At 40.2% G+C, this 27,049-nt stretch overlaps 1 protein-coding gene across 2 annotated transcripts; it reads left to right on the top strand.

The window, feature by feature from the left end:
* On the top strand, positions 1-26,629 carry fdft1 (farnesyl-diphosphate farnesyltransferase 1). Of its 2 annotated transcripts, XM_084560019.1 has the most exons (8): positions 1-161; positions 1,603-1,700; positions 2,765-2,948; positions 3,037-3,165; positions 3,763-3,954; positions 22,446-22,622; positions 24,423-24,575; positions 24,663-26,629. In XM_084560019.1, the coding sequence occupies exons 1-8, from the start codon at positions 63-65 to the stop codon at positions 24,882-24,884; spliced, it is 1,254 nt and encodes a 417-aa protein (XP_084416145.1). In that variant the 5' UTR covers positions 1-62; the 3' UTR covers positions 24,885-26,629. The 2 variants fall into 2 exon arrangements, with proteins under 2 accessions (XP_084416145.1, XP_084416144.1); XM_084560018.1 differs by lacking the exon at positions 1-161 and having other exon boundaries at positions 223-1,700; positions 24,663-26,628.
* The last annotated feature ends 420 nt before the right edge of the window (positions 26,630-27,049 follow it).

Below are 27,049 nucleotides of genomic sequence, written 5' to 3'. Positions count from 1 at the left end.
AGAGCAGTTCTACACGTTTACACACCTGTTTGTCAGAATAACAGCCCGACACCTGCAGCAACATGGACATCCTGAAGTCGCTGGGACATCCGGAGGAGATATTCAACCTGTTTAAGTTTAAGATGGGGGGATGTAAAGCCGTCATGCCAAAGTTGGATTATGTGAGTAAAGTATATCTCTGAGAATACTGACCATAAACTCAGGCTTTTCAACAAACACAAGAATGCTGCGTGGATGCGTTTTATCTCATCAGATATTCACACATGGTATTCCCCTTTTTCAGAGCATCTGATTTGTTTCAATGTAGCAACGCGGAAAACATACACACACATGCACACAGCACTGCATTGCAATGGACTGACCTGTATGCTGCACTGTTTTGCTGCTTAATGATGCGGTGGAAACATAGCTGATTAGACACTGTCAAATTAGATCTGTGCTGCTCTCAACCTGAGTTGGCTCACGTACATGACCATTGACTCGGGATTTAGGTTACGTAATGAGCTTGGAGGGTTCACCGGTGGAGAGAGATGCTGTGCGCATGTTTGACGGCTAATCCCACTGTTTTAACACCAGTGTGACCCGGAGAGAGAGAGAGAGAGAGAGAGTCTGCACAGGCTGCACCATGGCCTGGTCATGTAGTCTCCTCCAGGGCTTTATTTTGACAGGCAGTAGCATTCAACGGTCGTCTTGATGTAATGTTGCATGGAAAGACATGCTGCTGTCATTCTCTCTGTCTACCACCAGGGGTCAGAAAAATGCACAACTGTCACACACTTCCTTACACAACTTGGTTTACTTCTGCATTTTGACAACTATAATTTGATGTTCTGTATTAATCTACAAGGAGACCATAAATAGCATTGTTCAAGATGCATGCACTCGCAGGTGTTTGAAACACACCCCATGAAGGGGGTTGTGAGAGTGAGCTAATCCCCAAGAGACAACATTAGCGAGTTGCATACGCAGATTCAGTATTTTAGTATTGTGCACTCTACTGTGTAATGACACTTCTGAGGGGCAGTTGTGTATGTATAAGTATGCTTGGCCGTTTAATGGCTAAACTCGAAGGGCCAATGTGGGGCTTTACAGGCAAGAAACACTGGGAAAGTGCAGCTGGCGTTGTTTTGGTTGGAGGTGGGAGGAGTGTTGAGTGTTCGGTAACAGCAGATCTACAAACGCTGTGCACTCGCCCGTCTGACATAAACACCGAGGTTAGGTTGTTTAAAGGTCAGCGGGGCGCCTGTTTTAACTCTCCTCGACGTCCTCCATAAAGATTTTTCACCTCGCGTGTCCTCTACATGGACTTAGCGTTTCAAAATTCTCCACCAGCCGTGGCGTCGACATGGACACAGTCACTTTGTAGCTGCAGGCTCAGGTTATCGCATGGCCGGAGCTTGCTGCAAGTGTCCAGTCCCTCTTTCCGTGTTCAAGCGCTCCCTCTCGGTGGCCGCGCCGCGGGGCTGCGGGTTCGCTCCTCGGTCCTTCCTGCAGGGCTGGAGGCTCGGGGAGCGGGGCCTGCATGAGGCCGCCCGACCCTCCAGCGCCCTCAGACCCGCAGGCTTCCACCGACCGACAGTCTTCTTCTGTCTTTCCTGCCAGGAGTCCATGAGCGTGAGTCTGCGGACCTGCTACCTGTACCTGAACCAGACCAGCCGCAGCTTCGCAGCCGTAATCCAGGCTCTGGACGGAGAGCTGAGGTGAGTAAAGCTGAGATCTGAGCACATCTGGCTCAGGTGAGGAGGGGTGTGTCTGCAGTCTGCAGGCATGTTTTCTCTGCTGAAGAACGGAAATAAGGGGCGTTGGTTTTCATCCAGTGGAATATGGAAAAAGCACATACTCAAAAAAACAATGTCAGCAGCTTGGATTCTGTCCATACTTTTTGAGGCATTTGCGTGTCACATCAGATTCGGCTATAGCTACTCTCAGAAATAATTGCTTCAAGCACTCTAAAATGAGGACACAGTGGCCTTTATTCAAGATAACCTTTTGCACAAATAAACATAGTCAGCAGAAGTTTGTTTATTTGGGACTGAATGATAATGAAAGTCATCTAAATGACACAAATTAAAATGGAAATCAGCAGCTACAGCTTCACTGTGTTAGTTAGCATTATATTAAGCGTTTTAAGATTTATTTTCAGAGCATTGCATCAGTAAATATCAGTATAAACAAGGTGTGCAGTAAAACATATCAGGGCTATAATGAAACATCAACCTTTAATGAGATTTAGAACATTTATAAACAGGCAAATTATGTGCTCCAAAAGGGACATTTCCATGTTACCAGATTTGTCCCCAGGCAGGACTCATTAAAACATAAATTAACAGTGACAAAAACAGAGTAGCACCAGGAAATGTTTTTTGGCTTTATCAGTGACTTGTTGCACGTTGCACACTGATGTTTGTGTTTATCTACTCTTAAATAATTAACTAATGGATGGAATGTTGCCTGCTATTAAGAAGCATGCATGTAGGAGGATGTTGTGTTGTGTCAGTGAGGTGATGATGTGCAGCAGGAATCCAAATTAAACCATTAATGTTACCGTGACAACGGTCTGCTGCTGCTGTCAAATTTCGACGCAATATTCAGGTCAGAACTGTAAGCAAAGACATGGCAGCTCTTTGTAAACATACATCTTTAGATATCATCTGTCAAATGGAACCTGATCTGCTTAATATGTGAATCAGTGACAACTTTTCATTCATCTTTTATACATCTTCTTCAGTCGTCTCATCTCCTTATTGCTGTCTTTGTGATTCAGACATGCAGTTTGTATTTTCTACCTGGTGCTCCGCGCGCTGGACACAGTGGAGGACGACATGAGCATCTCCCTGGACAAGAAGGTGCCCATGCTGAACAATTTCCACACCTACCTTTACCAGGATGACTGGTGCTTCACCGAGAGTCAGGAAAAAGATCGTCAGGTTCTGGAGGATTTCCCCACGGTGAGTAGTGCCACATGGCGATACCTGATGAACCAGTGCGTCGTCGGATTAAGGCCGTGATAAATTAGTTTCTATACTTTGAATCCAGATATCACTGGAATTCAGAAACCTCGCTCAGGAATACAGAGACGTCATCTCGGATATCTGCCACCGGATGGGAGTGGGGATGGCTGAGTTTCTGGAGAAGAAAGTGGGGTCCATGAAGGAGTGGGACAAGGTAAATGTTACCCTCGTGGTTCGGTTATTGTAGGAGCATAACAACAAAATAAAATACATAAATGTTAAACAGCTCTACACAACTGTAACACTCTACTATAGCCCTTGAAGTATAAAACAATCAATTAGACTAAAGAAAGAGATCCTAGAATCTCCTAGCGCTCCCAGCCCCTGCACAACTAACTAACATTTTATCGTGTGTGTCTTTGACTTTGAAGGAAATATGTCATCATTTACATGACAGCACAGTGTAGTGAATTTGAATTCAGAGATATGATTTTTGTTTTTCAAAAAATATGTGCTCATTGACTTTAGAGTCAGCCGTACATTTTAAAATTGGGGCAGGTGCAACAAAAGACTGGCAAAGTTTTGTAATGCTAAATAAATAATAATGTAGCCTAGAAACACACTCAACTAAATTCTTTTCAAGCCATCCTGTAGACTGTAGATGTCTCAGAGAGTACTGAGCAAATGTTTAATCAATGGAAGTCTATTGACAAATCAACAGCCAGCCCCTCAGGATATCACAGGAGCTGTGTGTGTTTGATGGTGAACCAGTATTTTGTCACACACGTAACCGCTGCCTTCCTCTGTGCAGTACTGCCACTTTGTTGCCGGTCTGGTCGGCATCGGCCTGTCTCAGCTCTTCTCTGCGTCCCAGTTGGAGGATCCTGAAGTGGGCCGGGACACTGAGCTGGCAAACTCCATGGGCCTGTTCCTCCAGAAGACCAACATCATCCGAGATTATCTAGAGGACACGCAGGAGGGACGTGCCTTCTGGCCAGAAGAGGTAGAAACTCAATTTTTTTGTGTGTGTGTTTGTGTGCCTGACCTCTGATCAGAGTTTTGCAGTGCTATAGGACTCATTAGGGCCCGAGCACGAAGTGCAAGGACCCTATTGTTTTCGTACTGTTTATTATTAGGGCCCGAGCACGAAGTGCAAGGACCCTATTGTTTTCGTACTGTTTATTATTAGGGCCCGAGCACGAAGTGCAAGGACCCTATTGTTTTCGTACTGTTTATTATTATTATTATTATTATTATTATTCTTTGGATTTTTAAAAAATCGTTTCGGTGTCTAAACATGCACGAAAAGTCCTGACAATTGGCGGAAAGATTCGTTCGCCCGAAAACTTAAATGTATCAGGGCCTCGAGCATGGGCGTGGCAAAATGGCTCTATAGCGCCACCTACGGATTTTCTACGGACCAGCCCCCGAAGCCCGTTGCGTCTAAAAATCTGGAAACATGTCACGTATATGTAACATCCCGGGACGCACAAAAAAGTCTCTTGGAGCCATATTCTAAACCCAACAGGAAGTCTGCTATTTTGATTAAAAGTGTGAAAATTGGAGAAAATTGGAGAAAATTGGAATTAATCATCATTTTTTTTTAAGGCATTAAACCTATCAGATAGACTTCAAAAACTATGGAATTAGGTAGCTGAACCCTTGATGAACATGAGCATATTTTCTTTTTGACTTTTCGTCTATGTGGCGTGGGTCTGCTGGCCCCTCAAAGTTTTTTTGACGCGCCATGAAACAGGAAGTTGCATTAAACGTGCTTAAACGTGCTGTAAACATGCTTCAATTCAGTCCAAAGTGCATGAAACTTTACAGTATTGTTACTGGTCCCTAACTGAACACATCCATATGTCAATATTCATGCAATTGTTGTAGCGCCACCTATTGTGGGCTGATTTAAATAGAGTCTGTTGTATGAGCTGCCATTCCTGTCGGGATGATTTTTATTGTCTTCTGATGTTATCACGACATACTTATGATCTTCATGGTCACTCCCTGCGAAGATTGTGAGTTTTCGTTAAACTTTAGGGCCTTTTATGGTCGTGAAAGTGAAAAGTTGCTCTTTCTCCCTCATTTCATCATCAGTGCACACGTAGTTCGCTACTTTGTCCAGCAGATGGAGCCAAATCATTTCTCTCTGCTGGCTGAATGTCAGAGTGTGTGTGTGTGTTGGTTAAACTTCTAATGATTGGTGAGGCTGTTTTAACATACTTTGATGACACAGAGAGAATAATTATACATCTGTTTGTTGATGCCACAGAGAGAATACATTCAAAAGAGTTTGGTGTTGCCGCCGCTATGGCGATGCTAGTTCCGTTAGCCTGTCTATGGTGTTTCGCATTGTACGTTAGCATTAAGCTAGCGGAGTTTATTCATCGTTGTTATAGATAGAGATAGATAGATAGAGAGAGAGATAGATAGATGTATGTGTAGGTAGATAGATAAATAGATAGATGTATAGGTAGGTAGATAGATAGATAGATAGATAGATAGGTTTTATTTATCACATGCACAGTTATACATAGTACAATGCACAGTGAAATGTATTGTTGTACCTGCAGCCAGTAGTAAAAAATATATAAAATGTATAAGTACTACAGTAAACAGTAGTTTGCACACAATGTAAGCAATACTTATAAGCATACTTATAAGAAGGTCGCCGTTGTTCGATGTTGCCGCCGCTATGGCGATGCTAGTTCCGTTAGCCTGTCTATGGTGTTTCGCATTGTACATTAGCATTAAGCTAGCGAAGTTTATTCTTCGTTGTTATAGATAGATAGATAGGTTTTATTTGTCCCATGCACAGTTATACATAGTGCAATGCACAGTGTAATGTATTGTTGTACCTGCAGCCAGTAGTAAAAAAAATATATAAGTACTACATTAAACAGTAGTTTGCACACAAGGTAAGCAATAGCCTATAAGTGTAACTGGTAGAGAAATAAAATAAAATAAAAATAAAAATATAGACTAGTAAACTTAAAGGGGGAGTGGTTGTATATGTATACATTTACAGTAGGCCTATTTGTCAGTCTTTACTAGATGTAAAGAGAAGTAAGAGATACTTAGAGATACTTAAGATATATTCTTAATTTTATATTTAATCATCTTTTGTTGTATGTATTTTAGTTTTACGGAAAACTTCAATTGGGAGTGACAAAATGAATCCTTGACGCAAGAAGACTTTGCCTGTCATTGGAGAACTGTTAGCTATCGTGCCACGGTGCACTGTTACTCCACTGTTTCCCCTGAGATCTGCGGTGACCCCGTCCTTGCCGGACGCCGACTGGCGTGGATTGCGAGGGCCCGTTCAACGCTGCTTGCAGCTTTAATTATTATTATTATTATTATTCTTTGGATTTTTAAAAAATCGTTTCGGTGTCTAAACATGCACGAAAAGTCCTGACAATTGGCGGAAAGATTCGTTCGCCCGAAAACTTAAATGTATCAGGGCCTCGAGCATGGGCGTGGCAAAATGGCTCTATAGCGCCACCTACGGATTTTCTACGGACCAGCCCCCGAAGCCCGTTGCGTCTAAAAATCTGGAAACATGTCACGTATATGTAACATCCCGGGACGCACAAAAAAGTCTCTTGGAGCCATATTCTAAACCCAACAGGAAGTCTGCTATTTTGATTAAAAGTGTGAAAATTGGAGAAAATTGGAGAAAATTGGAATTAATCATCATTTTTTTTTAAGGCATTAAACCTATCAGATAGACTTCAAAAACTATGGAATTAGGTAGCTGAACCCTTGATGAACATGAGCATATTTTCTTTTTGACTTTTCGTCTATGTGGCGTGGGTCTGCTGGCCCCTCAAAGTTTTTTTGACGCGCCATGAAACAGGAAGTTGCATTAAACGTGCTTAAACGTGCTGTAAACATGCTTCAATTCAGTCCAAAGTGCATGAAACTTTACAGTATTGTTACTGGTCCCTAACTGAACACATCCATATGTCAATATTCATGCAATTGTTGTAGCGCCACCTATTGTGGGCTGATTTAAATAGAGTCTGTTGTATGAGCTGCCATTCCTGTCGGGATGATTTTTATTGTCTTCTGATGTTATCACGACATACTTATGATCTTCATGGTCACTCCCTGCGAAGATTGTGAGTTTTCGTTAAACTTTAGGGCCTTTTATGGTCGTGAAAGTGAAAAGTTGCTCTTTCTCCCTCATTTCATCATCAGTGCACACGTAGTTCGCTACTTTGTCCAGCAGATGGAGCCAAATCATTTCTCTCTGCTGGCTGAATGTCAGAGTGTGTGTGTGTGTTGGTTAAACTTCTAATGATTGGTGAGGCTGTTTTAACATACTTTGATGACACAGAGAGAATAATTATACATCTGTTTGTTGATGCCACAGAGAGAATACATTCAAAAGAGTTTGGTGTTGCCGCCGCTATGGCGATGCTAGTTCCGTTAGCCTGTCTATGGTGTTTCGCATTGTACGTTAGCATTAAGCTAGCGGAGTTTATTCATCGTTGTTATAGATAGAGATAGATAGATAGAGAGAGAGATAGATAGATGTATGTGTAGGTAGATAGATAAATAGATAGATGTATAGGTAGGTAGATAGATAGATAGATAGATAGATAGGTTTTATTTATCACATGCACAGTTATACATAGTACAATGCACAGTGAAATGTATTGTTGTACCTGCAGCCAGTAGTAAAAAATATATAAAATGTATAAGTACTACAGTAAACAGTAGTTTGCACACAATGTAAGCAATACTTATAAGCATACTTATAAGAAGGTCGCCGTTGTTCGATGTTGCCGCCGCTATGGCGATGCTAGTTCCGTTAGCCTGTCTATGGTGTTTCGCATTGTACATTAGCATTAAGCTAGCGAAGTTTATTCTTCGTTGTTATAGATAGATAGATAGGTTTTATTTGTCCCATGCACAGTTATACATAGTGCAATGCACAGTGTAATGTATTGTTGTACCTGCAGCCAGTAGTAAAAAAAATATATAAGTACTACATTAAACAGTAGTTTGCACACAAGGTAAGCAATAGCCTATAAGTGTAACTGGTAGAGAAATAAAATAAAATAAAAATAAAAATATAGACTAGTAAACTTAAAGGGGGAGTGGTTGTATATGTATACATTTACAGTAGGCCTATTTGTCAGTCTTTACTAGATGTAAAGAGAAGTAAGAGATACTTAGAGATACTTAAGATATATTCTTAATTTTATATTTAATCATCTTTTGTTGTATGTATTTTAGTTTTACGGAAAACTTCAATTGGGAGTGACAAAATGAATCCTTGACGCAAGAAGACTTTGCCTGTCATTGGAGAACTGTTAGCTATCGTGCCACGGTGCACTGTTACTCCACTGTTTCCCCTGAGATCTGCGGTGACCCCGTCCTTGCCGGACGCCGACTGGCGTGGATTGCGAGGGCCCGTTCAACGCTGCTTGCAGCTTTAATTAGGGCCCGAGCACGAAGTGCAAGGACCCTATTGTTTTCGTACTGTTTATTATTATTATTATTATTATTATTTGGATTTTTAAAAAATCCTAAAGGTGTCTAAACATGCACAAAAAGTCCTGAAAATTGGCAGAAAGATTCGTTCGCCCCAAAACTTAAATGTATCAGGGCCTCGAGCATGGGCGTGGCAAAATGGCTCTATAGCGCCACCTACGGACCAGCCCCTGAAGCCCGTTGCGTCTAAAAATCTGGAAATATGTCACATATATGTAACATCCCAGGACGCACAAAAAAGTCTCTTGGAGCCATATTCTAAACCCAACAGGAAGTCTGCTATTTTGATTAAAGTGTGAAAATTGGACAAAAACAGCGTTTCTTGGAGTCTGTAAATGAGGTATTAAATCTTATCAGATTGACTTCAAAACTATGGAATTAGGTAGTTGGAATCTCGATGAACAAAAACTAAAATAGGCGCATATACTTTTCGTCGAAGTGGCGTGGGTCTGCTGGCCCCTGACAGTTTTTTTGACGCGCCATGAAACAGGAAGTTGCATTAAACGTGCTTTAATTCAGTCCAAAGTGCATGAAACTTTACAGTATTGTTACTGGTCCCTAACTGAACACATCCATATGTCAATATTCATGCAATTATTGTAGCGCCACCTATTGTGGGCAGGAAATGTCTGATTTAAAATAGAGTCTGTTGTATGAGCTGCCATTCCTGTCGGGATGATTTTTATTGTTTTCAGATGTTATCACGACATACTTATGATCTTCATGGTCACTCCCTGCGAAGATTGTGAGTTTTCGTTAAACTTTAGGGCCTTTTATGGTAGTGAAAGTGAAAAGTTGCTCTTTCTCCCTCATTTCATCATCAGTGCACACGTAGTTCGCTACTTTGTCCAGCAGATGGAGCCAAATCATTTCTCTCTGCTGGCTGAATGTCAGTGTGTGTGTGTGTGTTGGTTTAACTTCTAATGATTGGTGAGGCTGTTTTAACATACTTTGATGACACAGAGAGAATAAGTATACAACTGTTTGTTGATGCCACAGAGAGAATACATTCAAAAGAGTTTGGTGTTGCCGCCGCTATGGCGATGCTAGTTCCGTTAGCCTGTCTATATGGTGTTTCGCATTGTACGTTAGCATTAAGCTAGCGGAGTTTATTCTTCGTTGTTATAGATAGATAGATAGATAGATAGATAGATAGGTTTTATTTGTCCCATGCACAGTTATACATAGTACAATGCACAGTGAAATGTATTGTTGTGCCTGCAGTCAGTACTAAAAAAAATATATATAACTACTACAGTAAACAGTAGTTTGCACACAAGGTAAGCAATATAAGTGTAATGTACACCGATAGAGAAATAAAATGAAATAAAAATAAAAATTTAGACTGGTAAAATTAAAGGGGGGGATAGTTGTATATGTACATAAATTTACAGTATTTGTCAGTCTTTACTAGATGTAAAGGGAAGTAAGAGACACTTAGAGATACTTAAGATGTATTCTTAATTTTATATTTCATCATCTTTTGTTGTATGCATTTCAGTTTTACGGTAAACTTCAATTGGGAGTGACAAAATAAATCCTTGAAGCAAGAAGACTTAGCCTCTCATTGGAGAACTGTTAGCTATCGTGCCACGGTGCACTGTTACTCCTCTGTTTCCCCTGAGACCTGCGGTGACCCCGTCCTTGCCGGACGCCGACTGGCGTGGATTGCGAGGGCCCGTTCAACGCTGCTTGCAGCTTTAATTATTATTATTATTATTATTTGGATTTTTAAAAAATCCTAAAGGTGTCTAAACATGCACAAAAAGTCCTGAAAATTGGCAGAAAGATTTGTTCGCCCCAAAACTTAAATGTATCAGGGCCTCGAGCATGGGCGTGGCAAAATGGCTCTATAGCGCCACCTACGGACCAGCCCCTGAAGCCCGTTGCGTCTAAAAATCTGGAAATATGTCACATATATGTAACATCCCAGGACGCACAAAAAAGTCTCTTGGAGCCATATTCTAAACCCAACAGGAAGTCTGCTATTTTGATTAAAGTGTGAAAATTGGACAAAAACAGCGTTTCTTGGAGTCTGTAAATGAGGTATTAAATCTTATCAGATTGACTTCAAAACTATGGAATTAGGTAGTTGGAATCTCGATGAACAAAAACTAAAATAGGCGCATATACTTTTCGTCGAAGTGGCGTGGGTCTGCTGGCCCCTGACAGTTTTTTTGACGCGCCATGAAACAGGAAGTTGCATTAAACGTGCTTTAATTCAGTCCAAAGTGCATGAAACTTTACAGTATTGTTACTGGTCCCTAACTGAACACATCCATATGTCAATATTCATGCAATTATTGTAGCGCCACCTATTGTGGGCAGGAAATGTCTGATTTTAAATAGAGTCTGTTGTATGAGCTGCCATTCCTGTCGGGCTGATTTTTATTGTCTTCAGATGTTATCACGACATACTTATGATCTTCATGATCACTCCCTGCGAAGATTGTGAGTTTTCGTTAAACTTTAGGGCCTTTTATGGTAGTGAAAGTGAAAAGTTGCTCTTTCTCCCTCATTTCATCATCAGTGCACACGTAGTTCGCTACTTTGTCCAGCAGATGGAGCCAAAGTATTTCTCTCTGCTGGCTGAATGTCAGAGTGTGTGTGTGTGTTGCTTAAACTTCTAATGATTGGTGAGGCTGTTTTAACATACTTTGATGGCACAGAGAGAATAATTATACAACTGTTTGTTGATGCCACGGAGAGAATACAGTCAAAAGAGTTTGGTGTTGCCGCCGATATGGCGATGCTAGTTCCGTTAGCCTGTCTATGGTGTTTCCCATTGTACGTTAGCATTAAGCTAGCGGAGTTTATTCATCGTTGTTATAGATAGATAGATAGATAGATAGATGTGTAGGTAGGTAGGTAGGTAGGTAGATAGATAGATGTATAGGTAGGTAGATAGATAGATGGATGGATGGATAGATAGATAGATAGATAGATAGATAGATAGACAGATAGATGGGTTTTATTTAACACATGCACAGTTATACATAGTACAATGCACAGTGAAATGTATTGTTGTACCTGCAGCCAGTAGTAAAAAATGTATATGAGTACTACAGTAAACAGTAGTTTGCACAAAAGGTAAGCAATATAAGTGTAATGTACACCGTTACAGAAATAAAATGAAATAAAAATAAAAATATAGACTGGTAAACTTAAAAGGGGGTTAGTTGTATATGTACATAAATTTACAGTATTTGTCAGTCTTTACTAGATGTTAAGACAAGAGATACTTAGATATACTTAAGATATATTCTTAATTTTATATTTAATCATCTTTTGTTGTATGTATTTCAGTTTTACGGTAAACTTCAATTGGGAGTGACAAAATAAATCCTTGAAGTCAGAAGACTTTGCCTGTCATTGGAGAACTGTTAGCTATCGTGCCACGGTGCGCTGTTACTCCTCTGTTTCCCCTGAGATCTGCGGTGACCCCGTCCTTGCCGGACGCCGACTGGCGTGGATTGCGAGGGCCCGTCCAACGCTGCTTGCAGCTTTAATTAGGGCCCGAGCACGAAGTGCAAGGACCCTATTGTTTTCGTACTGTTTATTATTAGGGCCCGAGCACGAAGTGCAAGGACCCTATTGTTTTCGTACTGTTTATTATTATTATTATTATTATTATTATTATTATTATTATTATTATTCTTATTTGGATTTTTAAAAAATCCTTTCGGTGTCTAAACATGCACGAAAAGTCCTGAAAATTTGCAGAAAGATTCGTTCGCCCGAAAACTTTAATGTATCAGGGACTCGAGCATGGGCGTGGCAAAATGGCTCTCTAGCGCCACCTACGGATTTTCTACGGACCAGCCCCTGAAGCCCGTTGCGTCTAAAAATCTGGAAATATGTCACGTATATGTAACATCCCAGGACGCACAAAAAAGTCTTTTGGAGCCATATTCTAAACCCAACAGGAAGTCTGCTATTTTGATTAAAAGTGTGAAAATTGGACAAAAACGTGGTGTTTTTAGAGTTTGTAAAAGCAGGTATTAAACCTTATCAGATTGACTTCAAAACTATGGAATTAGGTAGTTGGAGGCTAGATGAACAAAAACTAAAAAGGCGCATATACTTTTCGTCGAAGTGGCGTGGGTCTGCTGGCCCCTCAAAGTTTTCTTGACGCGCCATGAAACAGGAAGTTGCATTAAACGTGCTTTAAACATGCTTTAATTCAGTCCAAAGTGCATGAAACTTTACAGTATTGTTACTGGTCCCTAACTGAACACATGTGTATGTCAATATTCATGCAATTATTGTAGCGCCACCTATTGTGTACAAAAAATGTCTGATTTTTTCAGGTGTCTGTTGTATGAGCTGCTGTTCCTGTCAGGATGTTTGGATTGTGTCATGTCATACTTGTGTCTTTAATGATCACTCCCTGCGAAAACTGGGACTTTTCGTTAAACTTTAGTGCCTTTTATTTTTACTCAAAGTGAAGAGTGTCACCATCTCCCTCATTCCATAATGATTGCACGTAGTTCGCTACTTTGTCCAGCAGATGGAGCCAAAGTATTTCATTCTGGTGGCTGGCTTTCAGTGTGTGTGTGTGTGTGTTGTTTAAACGTGTAATGATGATTTTAGCTGTTTTAACATACTTTGATGACACAGAGAGAATAATTATACAACTGTTTGTTGATGCCACAGAGAGAATACAGTCAAAAGAGCCGAGACTATCTGTGCTGCCGCTTCTGGCATGCATGTCTCCACCTGAGGGTGGCAGTGTGGCGATTGCGATTGTAGTAGTTTCAAGAGAAGAAGTCGTTTTGCAGCTAAACTTCAGCCTTAATGATCGTTCAGGAGTTAAGAGAACATTTGTCTGTGAGTATTATAAATGCGTAGTCATGTGTGTTGCTGTAACCTGCGTATATAAGGTCGCGGTCGGTTGATGTTGCCGCCGCTACGGCGATGCTAGTTCCGTTAGCCTGTCTATGGTGTTTCCCATTGTACATTAGCATTAAGCTAGCGGAGTTTATTCTTCGTTCTTATAGGTAGATAGATAGGTAGATAGATAGATGGATGGATAGGTTTTATTTGTCCCATGCATAGTTATACATAGTACAATGCACAGTGTAATGTATTGTTGTCCCTGCAGCCAGTAGTAAAAAAAAAATATATATAAGTACTACATTAAACAGCAGTTTGCACACAAGGTAAGCAATATAAGTGTAATGTACACCGATAGAGAAATAAAAAAAAATAAAAATAAAAATATAGACTGAATAAAAATACAGACTTAGAGGGAGGGTAGTTGTATATGTACATAAATTAACAGTATTTGTCAGTCTTTACTAGATGTAAAGAGAAGAGATACTTAGATATACTTAAGATATATTCTTAATTTTATATTTAATCATCTTTTGTTGTATGTATTTCAGTTTTACGGTAAACTTCAATTGGGAGTGACAAAATGAATCCTTGACGCAAAAAGACTTAGCCTCTCATTGGAGAACTGTTAGCTATCGTGCCACGGTGCATTGTTACTCCTCTGTTTCCCCTGAGATCTGCGGTGACCCCGTCCTTGCCGGACGCCGACTGGCGTGGATTGCGAGGGCCCGTTCAACGCTGCTTGCAGCTTTAATTATTATTATTATTAGGGCCCGAGCACGAAGTGCAAGGACCCTATTGTTTTCGTACTGTTTATTATTATTATTATTATTATTATTATTCTTTGGATTTTTAAAAAATCGTTTCGGTGTCTAAACATGCACGAAAAGTCCTGACAATTGGCGGAAAGATTCGTTCGCCCGAAAACTTAAATGTATCAGGGCCTCGAGCATGGGCGTGGCAAAATGGCTCTATAGCGCCACCTACGGATTTTCTACGGACCAGCCCCCGAAGCCCGTTGCGTCTAAAAATCTGGAAACATGTCACGTATATGTAACATCCCGGGACGCACAAAAAAGTCTCTTGGAGCCATATTCTAAACCCAACAGGAAGTCTGCTATTTTGATTAAAAGTGTGAAAATTGGAGAAAATTGGAGAAAATTGGAATTAATCATCATTTTTTTTTAAGGCATTAAACCTATCAGATAGACTTCAAAAACTATGGAATTAGGTAGCTGAACCCTTGATGAACATGAGCATATTTTCTTTTTGACTTTTCGTCTATGTGGCGTGGGTCTGCTGGCCCCTCAAAGTTTTTTTGACGCGCCATGAAACAGGAAGTTGCATTAAACGTGCTTAAACGTGCTGTAAACATGCTTCAATTCAGTCCAAAGTGCATGAAACTTTACAGTATTGTTACTGGTCCCTAACTGAACACATCCATATGTCAATATTCATGCAATTGTTGTAGCGCCACCTATTGTGGGCTGATTTAAATAGAGTCTGTTGTATGAGCTGCCATTCCTGTCGGGATGATTTTTATTGTCTTCTGATGTTATCACGACATACTTATGATCTTCATGGTCACTCCCTGCGAAGATTGTGAGTTTTCGTTAAACTTTAGGGCCTTTTATGGTCGTGAAAGTGAAAAGTTGCTCTTTCTCCCTCATTTCATCATCAGTGCACACGTAGTTCGCTACTTTGTCCAGCAGATGGAGCCAAATCATTTCTCTCTGCTGGCTGAATGTCAGAGTGTGTGTGTGTGTTGGTTAAACTTCTAATGATTGGTGAGGCTGTTTTAACATACTTTGATGACACAGAGAGAATAATTATACATCTGTTTGTTGATGCCACAGAGAGAATACATTCAAAAGAGTTTGGTGTTGCCGCCGCTATGGCGATGCTAGTTCCGTTAGCCTGTCTATGGTGTTTCGCATTGTACGTTAGCATTAAGCTAGCGGAGTTTATTCATCGTTGTTATAGATAGAGATAGATAGATAGAGAGAGAGATAGATAGATGTATGTGTAGGTAGATAGATAAATAGATAGATGTATAGGTAGGTAGATAGATAGATAGATAGATAGATAGGTTTTATTTATCACATGCACAGTTATACATAGTACAATGCACAGTGAAATGTATTGTTGTACCTGCAGCCAGTAGTAAAAAATATATAAAATGTATAAGTACTACAGTAAACAGTAGTTTGCACACAATGTAAGCAATACTTATAAGCATACTTATAAGAAGGTCGCCGTTGTTCGATGTTGCCGCCGCTATGGCGATGCTAGTTCCGTTAGCCTGTCTATGGTGTTTCGCATTGTACATTAGCATTAAGCTAGCGAAGTTTATTCTTCGTTGTTATAGATAGATAGATAGGTTTTATTTGTCCCATGCACAGTTATACATAGTGCAATGCACAGTGTAATGTATTGTTGTACCTGCAGCCAGTAGTAAAAAAAATATATAAGTACTACATTAAACAGTAGTTTGCACACAAGGTAAGCAATAGCCTATAAGTGTAACTGGTAGAGAAATAAAATAAAATAAAAATAAAAATATAGACTAGTAAACTTAAAGGGGGAGTGGTTGTATATGTATACATTTACAGTAGGCCTATTTGTCAGTCTTTACTAGATGTAAAGAGAAGTAAGAGATACTTAGAGATACTTAAGATATATTCTTAATTTTATATTTAATCATCTTTTGTTGTATGTATTTTAGTTTTACGGAAAACTTCAATTGGGAGTGACAAAATGAATCCTTGACGCAAGAAGACTTTGCCTGTCATTGGAGAACTGTTAGCTATCGTGCCACGGTGCACTGTTACTCCACTGTTTCCCCTGAGATCTGCGGTGACCCCGTCCTTGCCGGACGCCGACTGGCGTGGATTGCGAGGGCCCGTTCAACGCTGCTTGCAGCTTTAATTATTATTATTATTATTATTATTATTCTTTGGATTTTTAAAAAATCCTTTCGGTGTCTAAACATGCACGAAAAGTCCTGAAAATTTGCAGAAAGATTCGTTCGCCCGAAAACTTTAATGTATCAGGGACTCGAGCATGGGCGTGGCAAAATGGCTCTCTAGCGCCACCTACGGATTTTCTACGGACCAGCCCCTGAAGCCCGTTGCGTCTAAAAATCTGGAAATATGTCACGTATATGTAACATCCCAGGACGCACAAAAAAGTCTTTTGGAGCCATATTCTAAACCCAACAGGAAGTCTGCTATTTTGATTAAAAGTGTGAAAATTGGACAAAAACGTGGTGTTTTTAGAGTTTGTAAAAGCAGGTATTAAACCTTATCAGATTGACTTCAAAACTATGGAATTAGGTAGTTGGAGGCTAGATGAACAAAAACTAAAAAGGCGCATATACTTTTCGTCGAAGTGGCGTGGGTGTAATGGCCCCTCAAAGTTTTCTTGACGCGCCATGAAACAGGAAGTTGCATTAAACGTGCTTTAAACGTGCTTTAATTCAGTCCAAAGTGCATAAAACTTTACAGTATTGTTACTGGTCCCTAACTGAACACATCTGTATGTCAATATTTATGCAATTATTGTAGCGCCACCTATTGTGTACAGAAAATGTCTGATTTTTTCAGGTGTCTGTTGTATGAGCTGCTGTTCCTGTCAGGATGTTTGGATTGTGTCATGTCATACTTGTGTCTTTCGTGATCACTCCCTGCGAAAACTGGGACTTTTCGTTAAACTTTAGGGCCTTTTATTTTACTCAAAGTGAAGGGTGTCACCATCTCCCTCATTCCATAATGATTGCACGTAGTTCGCTACTTTGTCCAGCAGATGGAGCCAAAGTATTTCATTCTGGTGGCTGGCTTTCAGTGTGTGTGTGTGTGTTGTTTAAACGTGTAATAATGATTTTAGCTGTTTTAACATACTTTGATGACACAGAGACAATAATTATACAACTGTTTGTTGATGCCACAGAGAGAATACAGTCAAAAGAGCCGAGACTGTCTGTGCTGCCGCTTCTGGCATGCACGTCTCCACCTGAGGGTGGCAGTGTGGCGATTCCGATTGTAGTAGTTTCAAGAGAAGAAGTCGTTTTGCAGCTAAACTTCAGTCTTACCTCTCGTTCAGGAGTTAAGAGAACATTTGTCTGTGAGTATTATAAATGTGTAGTCATGTGTGTTGCTGTAACCTCTTAGTATAAGGTCGCCGTCGTTCGATGTTACCGCCGCTATGGCGATGCTAGTTCCGTTAGCCTGTCTATGGTGTTTCGCATTGTACGTTAGCATTAAGCTAGCGGAGTTTATTCTTCGTTGTCATAGATAGAGAGATAGATAGATAGATAGATAGATAGATGTATGTGTAGGTAGATAGATAAATAGATAGATGTATAGGGAGATAGATAGATAGATAGATAGATAGATAGGTTTTATTTATCACATGCACAGTTATACATAGTACAATGCACAGTGAAATGTATTGTTGTACCTGCAGCCAGTAGTAAAAAAAAAAATATATAAGTACTACAGTAAACAGTAGTTTGCACACAAGGTAAGCAATATAAGTGTAATGTACACCGATAGAGAAATAAAATGAAATAAAAATAAAAATATAGACTGGTAAACTTAAAGGGGGGATAGTTGTATATGTACATAAATTTATAGTATTTGTCAGTCTTTACTAGATGTAAAGGGAAGTAAGAGATACTTGGAGATACTTAAGATGTATTCTTAATTTTATATTTCATCATCTTTTGTTGTATGTATTTCAGTTTTACGGTAAACTTCAATTGGGAGTGACAAAATAAATCCTTGACGCAAGAAGACTTAGCCTCTCATTGGACAACTGTTAGCTATCGTGCCACGGTGCATTGTTACTCCTCTGTTTCCCCTGAGATCTGCGGTGACCCCGTCCTTGCCGGACGCCGACTGGCGTGGATTGCGAGGGCCCGTCCAACGCTGCTTGCAGCTTTAATTATTATTATTATTATTATTAGGGCCCGAGCACGAAGTGCAAGGACCCTATTGTTTTCGTACTGTTTATTATTATTATTATTATTATTATTATTATTATTATTTGTCAGGAACTTTGGAAAATCGTACGCATGCCTAAACATGCACATAAACTCCTGAAAATTGGCAGAAACATTCGTTTGCCCCAAAATTGCAATGTATCAGGGCCTCGAGCATGGGCGTGGCAAAATGGCTCAGTAGCGCCACCTACGGACCTTGTACGGACCAGCCCCTGAAGCCCGTTGCGTCTAAAAATCTGGAAATATGTCACGTATATGTAACATCCCAGGACGCACAAAAAAGTCTCTTGGAGCGATATTCTAAACCCAACAGGAAGTCTGCTATTTTGATTAAAAGTGTGAAAATTGGAGAAAATTGGAGAAAATTGGAATTAATCATCATTTTTTTTTAAGGCATTAAACCTATCAGATAGACTTCAAAAACTATGGAATTAGGTAGTTGAACCCTTGATGAACATGAGCATATTTTCTTTTTGACTTTTCGTCTATGTGGCGTGGCTCTGCTGGCCCCTCAAAGTTTTTTTGATGCGCCATGAAACAGGAAGTTGCATTAAACGTGCTTAAACGTGCTGTAAACATGCGTCAATTCAGTCCAAAGTGCATGAAACTTTACAGTATTGTTACTGGTCCCTAACTGAACACATCCATATGTCAATATTCATGCAATTATTGTAGCGCCACCTATTGTGGGCAGGAAATGTCTGATTTTAAATAGAGTCTGTTGTATGAGCTGCCATTCCTGTCGGGCTGATTTTTATTGTCTTCAGATGTTATCACGACATACTTATGATCTTCATGAATACTCCCTGCGAAGATTGTGAGTTTTCGTTAAACTTTAGGGCCTTTTATGGTAGTGAAAGTGAAAAGTTGCTCTTTCTCCCTCATTTCATCATCAGTGCACACGTAGTTCGCTACTTTGTCCAGCAGATGGAGCCAAATCATTTCTCTCTGCTGGCTGAATGTCAGTGTGTGTGTGTGTGTGTTGATTAAACTTCTAATGATTGGTGAGGCTGTTTTAACATACTTTGATGACACAGAGAGAATAATTATACAACTGTTTGTTGATTCAACAGAGAGAATACAGTCAAAAGAGTTTGATGTTGCCGCCGATATGGCGATGCTAGTTCCGTTAGCCTGTCTATGGTGTTTCGCATTGTACGTTAGCATTAAGCTAGCGGAGTTTATTCATCGTTGTTATAGATAGATAGATAGATAGATAGATACATAGATAGATGTATAGGTAGGTAGATAGATAGATAGATAGATGTATAGGTAGGGAGGTAGGTAGATAGATAGATAGGTAGGTAGGTAGGTAGGTAGGTAGTTAGATAGATAGATAGATGTGTAGGTAGGTAGATAGATAGATAGATAGATAGATGGATAGATGGGTTTTATTTATATTAAACTTAAATTAGGAGTGACAAAATAAATCCTTGAAGCAAGAAGACTTTGCCTCTCATTGGAGAACTGTTAGCTATCGTGCCACGCTGCATTGTTACTCCTCTGTTTCCCCTGAGATCTGCGGTGACCCCGTCCTTGCCGGACGCCGACTGGCGTGGATTGCGAGGGCCCGTTCAACGCTGCTTGCAGCTTTAATTATTATTATTATTATTATTTGGATTTTTAAAAAATCCTTTCGGTGTCTAAACATGCACAAAAAGTCCTGAAAGTTTGCAGAAAGATTTGTTCGCCCAAAAACTTAAATGTATCAGGACCTCGAGCATGGGCGTGGCAAAATGGCTCTATAGCGCCACCTACGGACCAGCCCCTGAAGCCCGTTGCGTCTAAAAATCTGGAAATATGTCACATATATGTAACATCCCAGGACGCACAAAAAAGTCTCTTGGAGCCATATTCTAAACCCAACAGGAAGTCTGCTATTTTGATTAAAGTGTGAAAATTTGACAAAAATAGCGTTTCTTGGAGTTTGTAAATGAGGTATTAAATCTTATCAGATTGACTTCAAAACTATGGAATTAGGTAGTTGGAATCTCGATGAACAAAAACTAAAATAGGCGCATATACTTTTCGTCGAAGTGGCGTGGGTCTGCTGGCCCCTCACAGTTTTTTTGACGCGCCATGAAACAGGAAGTTGCATTAAACGTGCTTTAATTCAGTCCAAAGTGCATGAAACTTTACAGTATTGTTACTGGTCCCTAACTGAACACATCCATATGTCAATATTCATGCAATTATTGTAGCGCCACCTATTGTGGGCAGGAAATGTCTGATTTTAAATAGAGTCTGTTGTATGAGCTGCCATTCCTGTCGGGCTGATTTTTATTGTTTTCAGATGTTATCACGACATACTTATGATCTTCACGGTCACTCCCTGCGAAGATTGTGAGTTTTCGTTAAATTTTAGGGCCTTTTATGGTAGTGAAAGTGAAAAGTTGCTCTTTCTCCCTCATTTCATCATCAGTGCACACGTAGTTCGCTACTTTGTCCAGCAGATGGAGCCAAATCATTTCTCTCTGCTGGCTGAATGTCAGTGTGTGTGTGTGTTGGTTTAACTTCTAATGATTGGTGAGGCTGTTTTAACATACTTTGATGACACAGAGAGAATAATTATACAACTGTTTGTTGATGCCACAGAGAGAATACAGTCAAAAGAGCCGAGACTATCTGTGCTGCCGCTTCTGGCATGCATGTCTCCACCTGAGGGTGGCAGTGTGGCGATTGCAATAGTAGTAGTTTCAAGAGAAGAAGTCGTTTTGCAGCTAAACTTCAGTCTACCTATCGTTCAGGAGTTAAGAGAACATTTGTCTGTGAGTATTATAAATGCGTAGTCATGTGTGTTGCTGTAACCTGCTTATATAAGGTCGCGGTCGTTTGATGTTGCCGCCGCTATGGCGATGCTAGTTCCGTTAGCCTGTCCATGGTGTTTCGCATTGTACGTTAGCATTAAGCTAGCGGAGATTATTTTTCGTTCTTATCGATAGATAGGTAGATAGACAGGTTGCATTTGTCTCATGCACAGTTATACATAGTACAATGCACAGTGAAATGTATTGTTGTACCTGCAGCCACATACTTTGATGACACAGAGAGAATAATTATACAACTGTTTGTTGATGCCACGGAGACAATACATTCAAAAGAGTTTGGTGTAGCCGCCGCTATGGCGATGCTAGTTCCGTTAGCCTGTCTATGGTGTTTCGCATTGTACGTTAGCATTAAGCTAGCGGAGATTGTCCGTCGTTGTTGTAGATAGATAGATAGATAGATAGGTTTTATTTGTCCCATGCACAGTTATACATAGTACAATGCACAGTGTAATGTATTGTTGTACCTGCAGCCAGTAGTAAAAAAAATATATAGACTAAGTTCTACATTAAACAGTAGTTTGCACACAAGGTAAGCAATAGCCTATAAGTGTAACTGGTAGAGAAATAAAATAAAATAAAAATAAAAATATAGACTAGTAAACTTAAAGGGGGAGTAGTTGTATATGTATACATTTACAGTAGGCCTATTTGTCAGTCGTTACTAGATGTAAAGAGAAGTAAGAGATACTTGGAGATACTTAAGATATATTCTTAATTTTATATTTAATCATCTTTTGTTGTATGTGTTTTAGTTTTACGGAAAACTTCAATTGGGAGTGACAAAATAAATCCTTGACGCAAGAAGACTTTGCCTCTCATTGGAGAACTGTTCGCTATCGTGCCACGGTGCATTGTTACTCCTTTGTTTCCCCTGAGATCTGCGGTGACCCCGTCCTTGCCGGACGCCGACTGGCGTGGATTGCGAGGGCCCGTTCAACGCTGCTTGCAGCTTTAATTATCCTTGTTTCCAGTGTGCGTTGTGCAATTCATGTTTGTACAAATGGTGTGTTTCCTGCAAAATGAACTCACTGAAACTTAAATATTAGTTTATTTGATAAAATATTAACACATCTTATCAGAAGAATGTACTGCTTTTGTAGATTCTATTTATTATATTATGTGCCTCTGTAGAAAGTGAGGAGTTGTCAAAAAAATGTTTTTAAAAATGTAATGCATCCCTTGATGAGCGACACAGCAGATCTACAGTAAAAAGAGAAACCAACATGACTTTGTGCATGTGTTGCCAGAGGTCTGACTAAGAAACACTGTCCTACATGTGATGATGTTTTACTATATAGTGTTTGATATGTCCATGTGCAGGCCTGGAGTAAGTTTGCGGGTCGTCTGGAGGATTTGGCCCAGCCCGAGAAGCTGGAGTGTGCTCTGTCCTGTCTCAACCTGCTGGTCACTGATGCTCTGAGACACGTCCCAGATGTGATCACCTACCTGTCTCGCCTGCGCAACCAGAGTGTCTTCAATTTCTGTGCAATTCCACAGGTGAGAAATGTTCCATTAGTTCTTCCAAAGATACGGTGGTTCGATTTAATTTGTAATGTATGATGTGATATTTGAACAGTGCTGCAAGTACCTCCAGTTAAAACTTAGCCTCATGGTTACAACATGGTTCTGCGTCAGCACTGCAGAGATCTTTGCTGCATGTTGTAGCTGTCTGCTGCCACTTAGTGGTACTGATATAAAATATGTGGAACAGCTGGAAAATGTAGACTGTTCTTGTCTTTATTTGTTCTATTGTAGATTTTACCCCTACGTGGAAAATACTGGACAAAGAAGTTCTTTGTATTAGAGTGAAAGCCAGTTTTAATATGTAGCTATTAGCTGTGCCTCTATGCTCTCATGCTTCTTTTTTCATTTAGTGAGCACTTCTTTCTTCTTGTGGTGTTGTTGTTTCAACAAATTAGCGCTTGACCTCCATGTAGCGTCATCACCCTGGGGTGATGGTTAACGCTGTTGGCTTGATGGAGAACTTTCTCCATAGCCTGAACATTTGGTTAAATTCCTATTATCCTTCACCCTGTGTAGACAGAGACAGATGCCAACTTGGAACCGTAAATCGGCTTCACTAAGTCTTTATTAAATATTATTACATCTAGATCTGCAACTTGCAATTATATTAAATGTAGATTAATGTGTCGAATATGTTCTATTTTAATTATTTGTGTAAAATGGTGAAAAATGCCACGGTGACGTCTCTAAATTTTTCAGCTCTTTCATCAGAAGTCCAAAGATATTCCATGCACAAGTATATGCATACGCCGATCAGGCATAAAATTATGACCACTGACAGGAGAATTAAAATAACATTGATCATCTTGTGACAATTCAATGTTCTGCTGGGAAACTTTTGAACCTGGCATTCATTAGTGTGGATATTAATTAGACATGTAGCACCCACCTAGAACCAGACCAGGCACCCCCACCCCATAGCAATGACACTCCTTGATGGCAGCAGCCATCCCCAGCAGGATGCAGCCTGACACAGACACACACACAAAAACGGTTTAGGAACAACTCAAAAAACATGAAGAACAGCACAAGGTGTTGACCTGGCCTCCAAATTCACTAGATCCCAAACTGATCAAGTATCTGTGGGATGATCCACAATAGAGGGTGACACGGGAATCAGTTGTCGCTCCCATCCCATCCCGAGCTCACAAAAGTACTCCCGTCATATCCCGATCACGTGACTGCCCCCCCAAAAAAAATCCTGTCCCGCAAAATCCCGAGAGAAAGACTTCTAAATCCCGTCCCGCTCCCTATGTTGTTGTCTAAAGTTGGGCGCGCTCACCGCATTGCAGCGTCATTTTTTTATTTAATCTCCGGCTCTGTCCCGTTCCTGCCCGCTCCCGTTGATTATTTGCTCTATCCCGTCCCCATCACGTTACCAACAGTGAAATTGACTCCTATACCGCGGGACTCCCGCGGGAATACCGTGAAAAATTGTCACCCTCTAATCCACAGAGGCCCCTCCCCTCAACCCATAGGACCCAAAGGCCCCCACTAACAACATTCTGTTACCAGACACCACAGGACATCCTCAGAAGGCCCATGTCTATTCTCTGATGAGTCATAATTGTTTGAGGCAAAAGGGAGACCTACACAATACTAGGAAGGTGGTCATAATGTTATGCCTGATTGGTGTAAGATAATATATCAGATGTTTTGCATTTTTTGCTTTAGAAATGATTAAACTGTGAACATTTCTGAGACATTGATATAGTTTCAGCACATCTCTTTTATTCCCTCCTCTTGACAAGATGTCATTCTTCTGTTGACCAGGTGATGGCAATAGCTACACTCTCTGCGTGCTACAACAACCCCATGGTGTTTCAGAGAGTTGTGAAGATCAGAAAGGGGCAGGCTGTCACTCTCATGATGGAAGCCACCAACATGGGAGCTGTGCAGACCATTATCACCCAGTACAGCCAGGAGGTGGGTGTATATTCTGAGAGAAACTTTATCTTGTGATACTATCCTACTGGTGCACTGAGCTATCTGTCTTTCTCTCTCTCTCTGCAGATTTTACAGAAGGTCACCCTCACTGACCCGTCACGGGACAAGACCCTGCACATCCTGACTATAATCCTAGAGAAGTCCGCCCTGTCAAAGTCCAGCCTCCCCACCAGGACGCACCACCTGTCTCCCATGTACCTGTCTGCTGCCATGCTGCTCGCCGCTCTCAGCTGGCAGTACCTCAGCACTACAGCGGCACAGGCACAAGGAACCGGCGAGGGACAGTGAACCCATTTGCCATCACCTTTCCCAGGATATATAGACTAAAGACGCCCCTGTGTACGCTCTGGAGTTCCAGTTCTCCTGTGACTTTGGGAATCTGAAGCATTTTCTCCCCACTTTGCTGTTTCATTGTGGCCGTTTCACAGGACCACAGACACGCTTAGACTATGGTGGGGTTCTGGTAGCACACTGTCATTTAGCTTATTTTGTGGTAGGCCATCCTATGTCCGGGTAAACTGTTTACACACAGTGTTGTGTGGTTATATTCACCAGCGTAAATGGTAAACCGAAGTAATTCAGGTTTTTTTTCTTCTTCTTTTCGTTTGATTAGTTTAAAACTATTTGAGCTATTACTTGGATTGATTTCAGTTACTCACCATATTTAGACATTTTTGTTTCTTTTTGTTTAAGTTGGGTGAAATGTTGAAAGGCATAACACACGACGATGCCCGTTTTTAGGATTTTGGGGAACACAGTAACTGAACTTCTTTAAGCTTTTGTTTGTTTCAGATCTTAGATTTCTTATTTCTTATTTCTATTGCTATGTCTCTAAGGGAGAAATACTTAAAGGGGTAGTCTGGTTTATTTGAAGTGGTGTTGTATGAGGTCCACAGTCAGTGTATTATCTACCACAGATGGTGGTCTGCACACCCCAGGTTTGGAGATGCAGGGAGGAGCCCAGCAGTGAAACATAGTTTATTAAATTAAAACAAGGCCCAGCTCAAAAATTATAATTTTAAGAATAATATATGTTATAGTATGGTATATATCATATTAGAATATTATTAGTGCTTCACTGCCAGACAGACTATTCCAGTGTTTACATCGACGTACATCAGATCCACCAAACTCTGTTGGCAATGACAATAATCTTACCCTGCAGAACACAGATGTTGCTGCTATAGATAGATAGATAGATAGATAGATAGATAGATAGATAGATAGATAGATAGATGGATGGATGGATGGATTTATTGCTCCTGTGGGAGGTTCAGTATCCAGTAGCGTCATTACACAGATGAGATAATCACAAGTCAATAAAAAGGTACAAATAAACATTATAAAGAGGTACAAATGTATAAAAAGTATACATAAATATAAAATGACATGCAGTATGTACATTTATAATATATGAGAATTAATATATATGCAATATATGAGGATATGAAAATATGGGGTATATGAATTTGGTGTTTAAAATTGTTAATTTATGTGCGAATGTAAAGAAGTGGAACTTGGTGGCTTTGAAGAGAGTGGTATAGCTGGTGGACTAATTCATACAACCCCACTGCAAAACAAAACAAAACAAAACCTGCCCGTTTAAAAGTTACATCAGTGCACTGTACGGCATTGATGCTGTATGTCAACACAGACGATGAAAACAGCTTCAACTCACAGTAGAGCTTTGTGTCTGCACTTCTAAGTTTGAATTTCAATCTGATGATGTGCAGTACCAATGTAGATTTATTAGACACAAACTCTTTACACGAATAAGGGGAGAACACAAATATATTGGAAGAACATTCAATATATCTTTGTATTTTCCATTTGGAATCAGCGTTTTTGGGTATTGCTAGCTAAGTGTCCTTATCACAGCTTTGGTGAGTAGAAAGGCTAGCGCAGAGTAACCTTGTACAGAGCCAAAGGAGAGCTACAAACATTGCTATGTAATGTGACATTGATTTGTACATATTTGAACTAATAAAGAGGTGAAAGAATCGAATTGGTGTGAAAGAGTGTGCAGCTCAATGGCGTTTTGGCTCCCAGTATTTTAACAGTGAATGATTTAATAGAGTTTTGCAACACAAGGTCATTGTTCATATATAAGTGCTGTGCTTTGGCTTTTATTTCATGGAAAGTTCAAGCTTACTAAAATGGAGAAGAGCACCTGTCAACCTTGCTCGTCACATGAGACAATACTTTTATTACTCAGACATGTGATTCTATGACCGCAGTCTTGTAAAAAAAGGGCAGTGAGACGTTCAGTGAAAGAAAGAATTGCCCCAAAGAAGAGCATCTACTGAACCAGCAACACAGGTAAAGGTCAACACTTGTTGTTATAATGTATTTAATGTCTGGAATACAATAATGTCTTTATGTCTGAGTTGATGGTCAAAAACAAGAGTTTAATGTCAATGTAAATTTATGATGGTTCCATCTTTTTAAAAGCC

Source organism: Chelon labrosus, assembly GCF_963514085.1.
Source record: "Chelon labrosus genome assembly, chromosome: 14".
NCBI classification, from domain to species: Eukaryota; Metazoa; Chordata; class Actinopteri; order Mugiliformes; family Mugilidae; genus Chelon; species Chelon labrosus.
This window is presented reverse-complemented; position numbering and strand designations above follow the sequence as displayed.

What these genes read in the sequence shown, in the direction of transcription:
- fdft1 (XM_084560018.1), top strand. Translation starts at nt 1,387, where the DNA reads ATGGCCGGAGCTTGCTGCAAGTGTCCAGTCCCTCTTTCCGTGTTCAAG. An exon ending in TTCTGGAGGATTTCCCCACG is followed by an intron (nt 2,949 to 3,036) that starts GTGAGTAGTGCC and finishes CTTTGAATCCAG; the next exon opens with ATATCACTGGAATTCAGAAA. An exon ending in CCATGAAGGAGTGGGACAAG is followed by an intron (nt 3,166 to 3,762) that starts GTAAATGTTACC and finishes TCCTCTGTGCAG; the next exon opens with TACTGCCACTTTGTTGCCGG.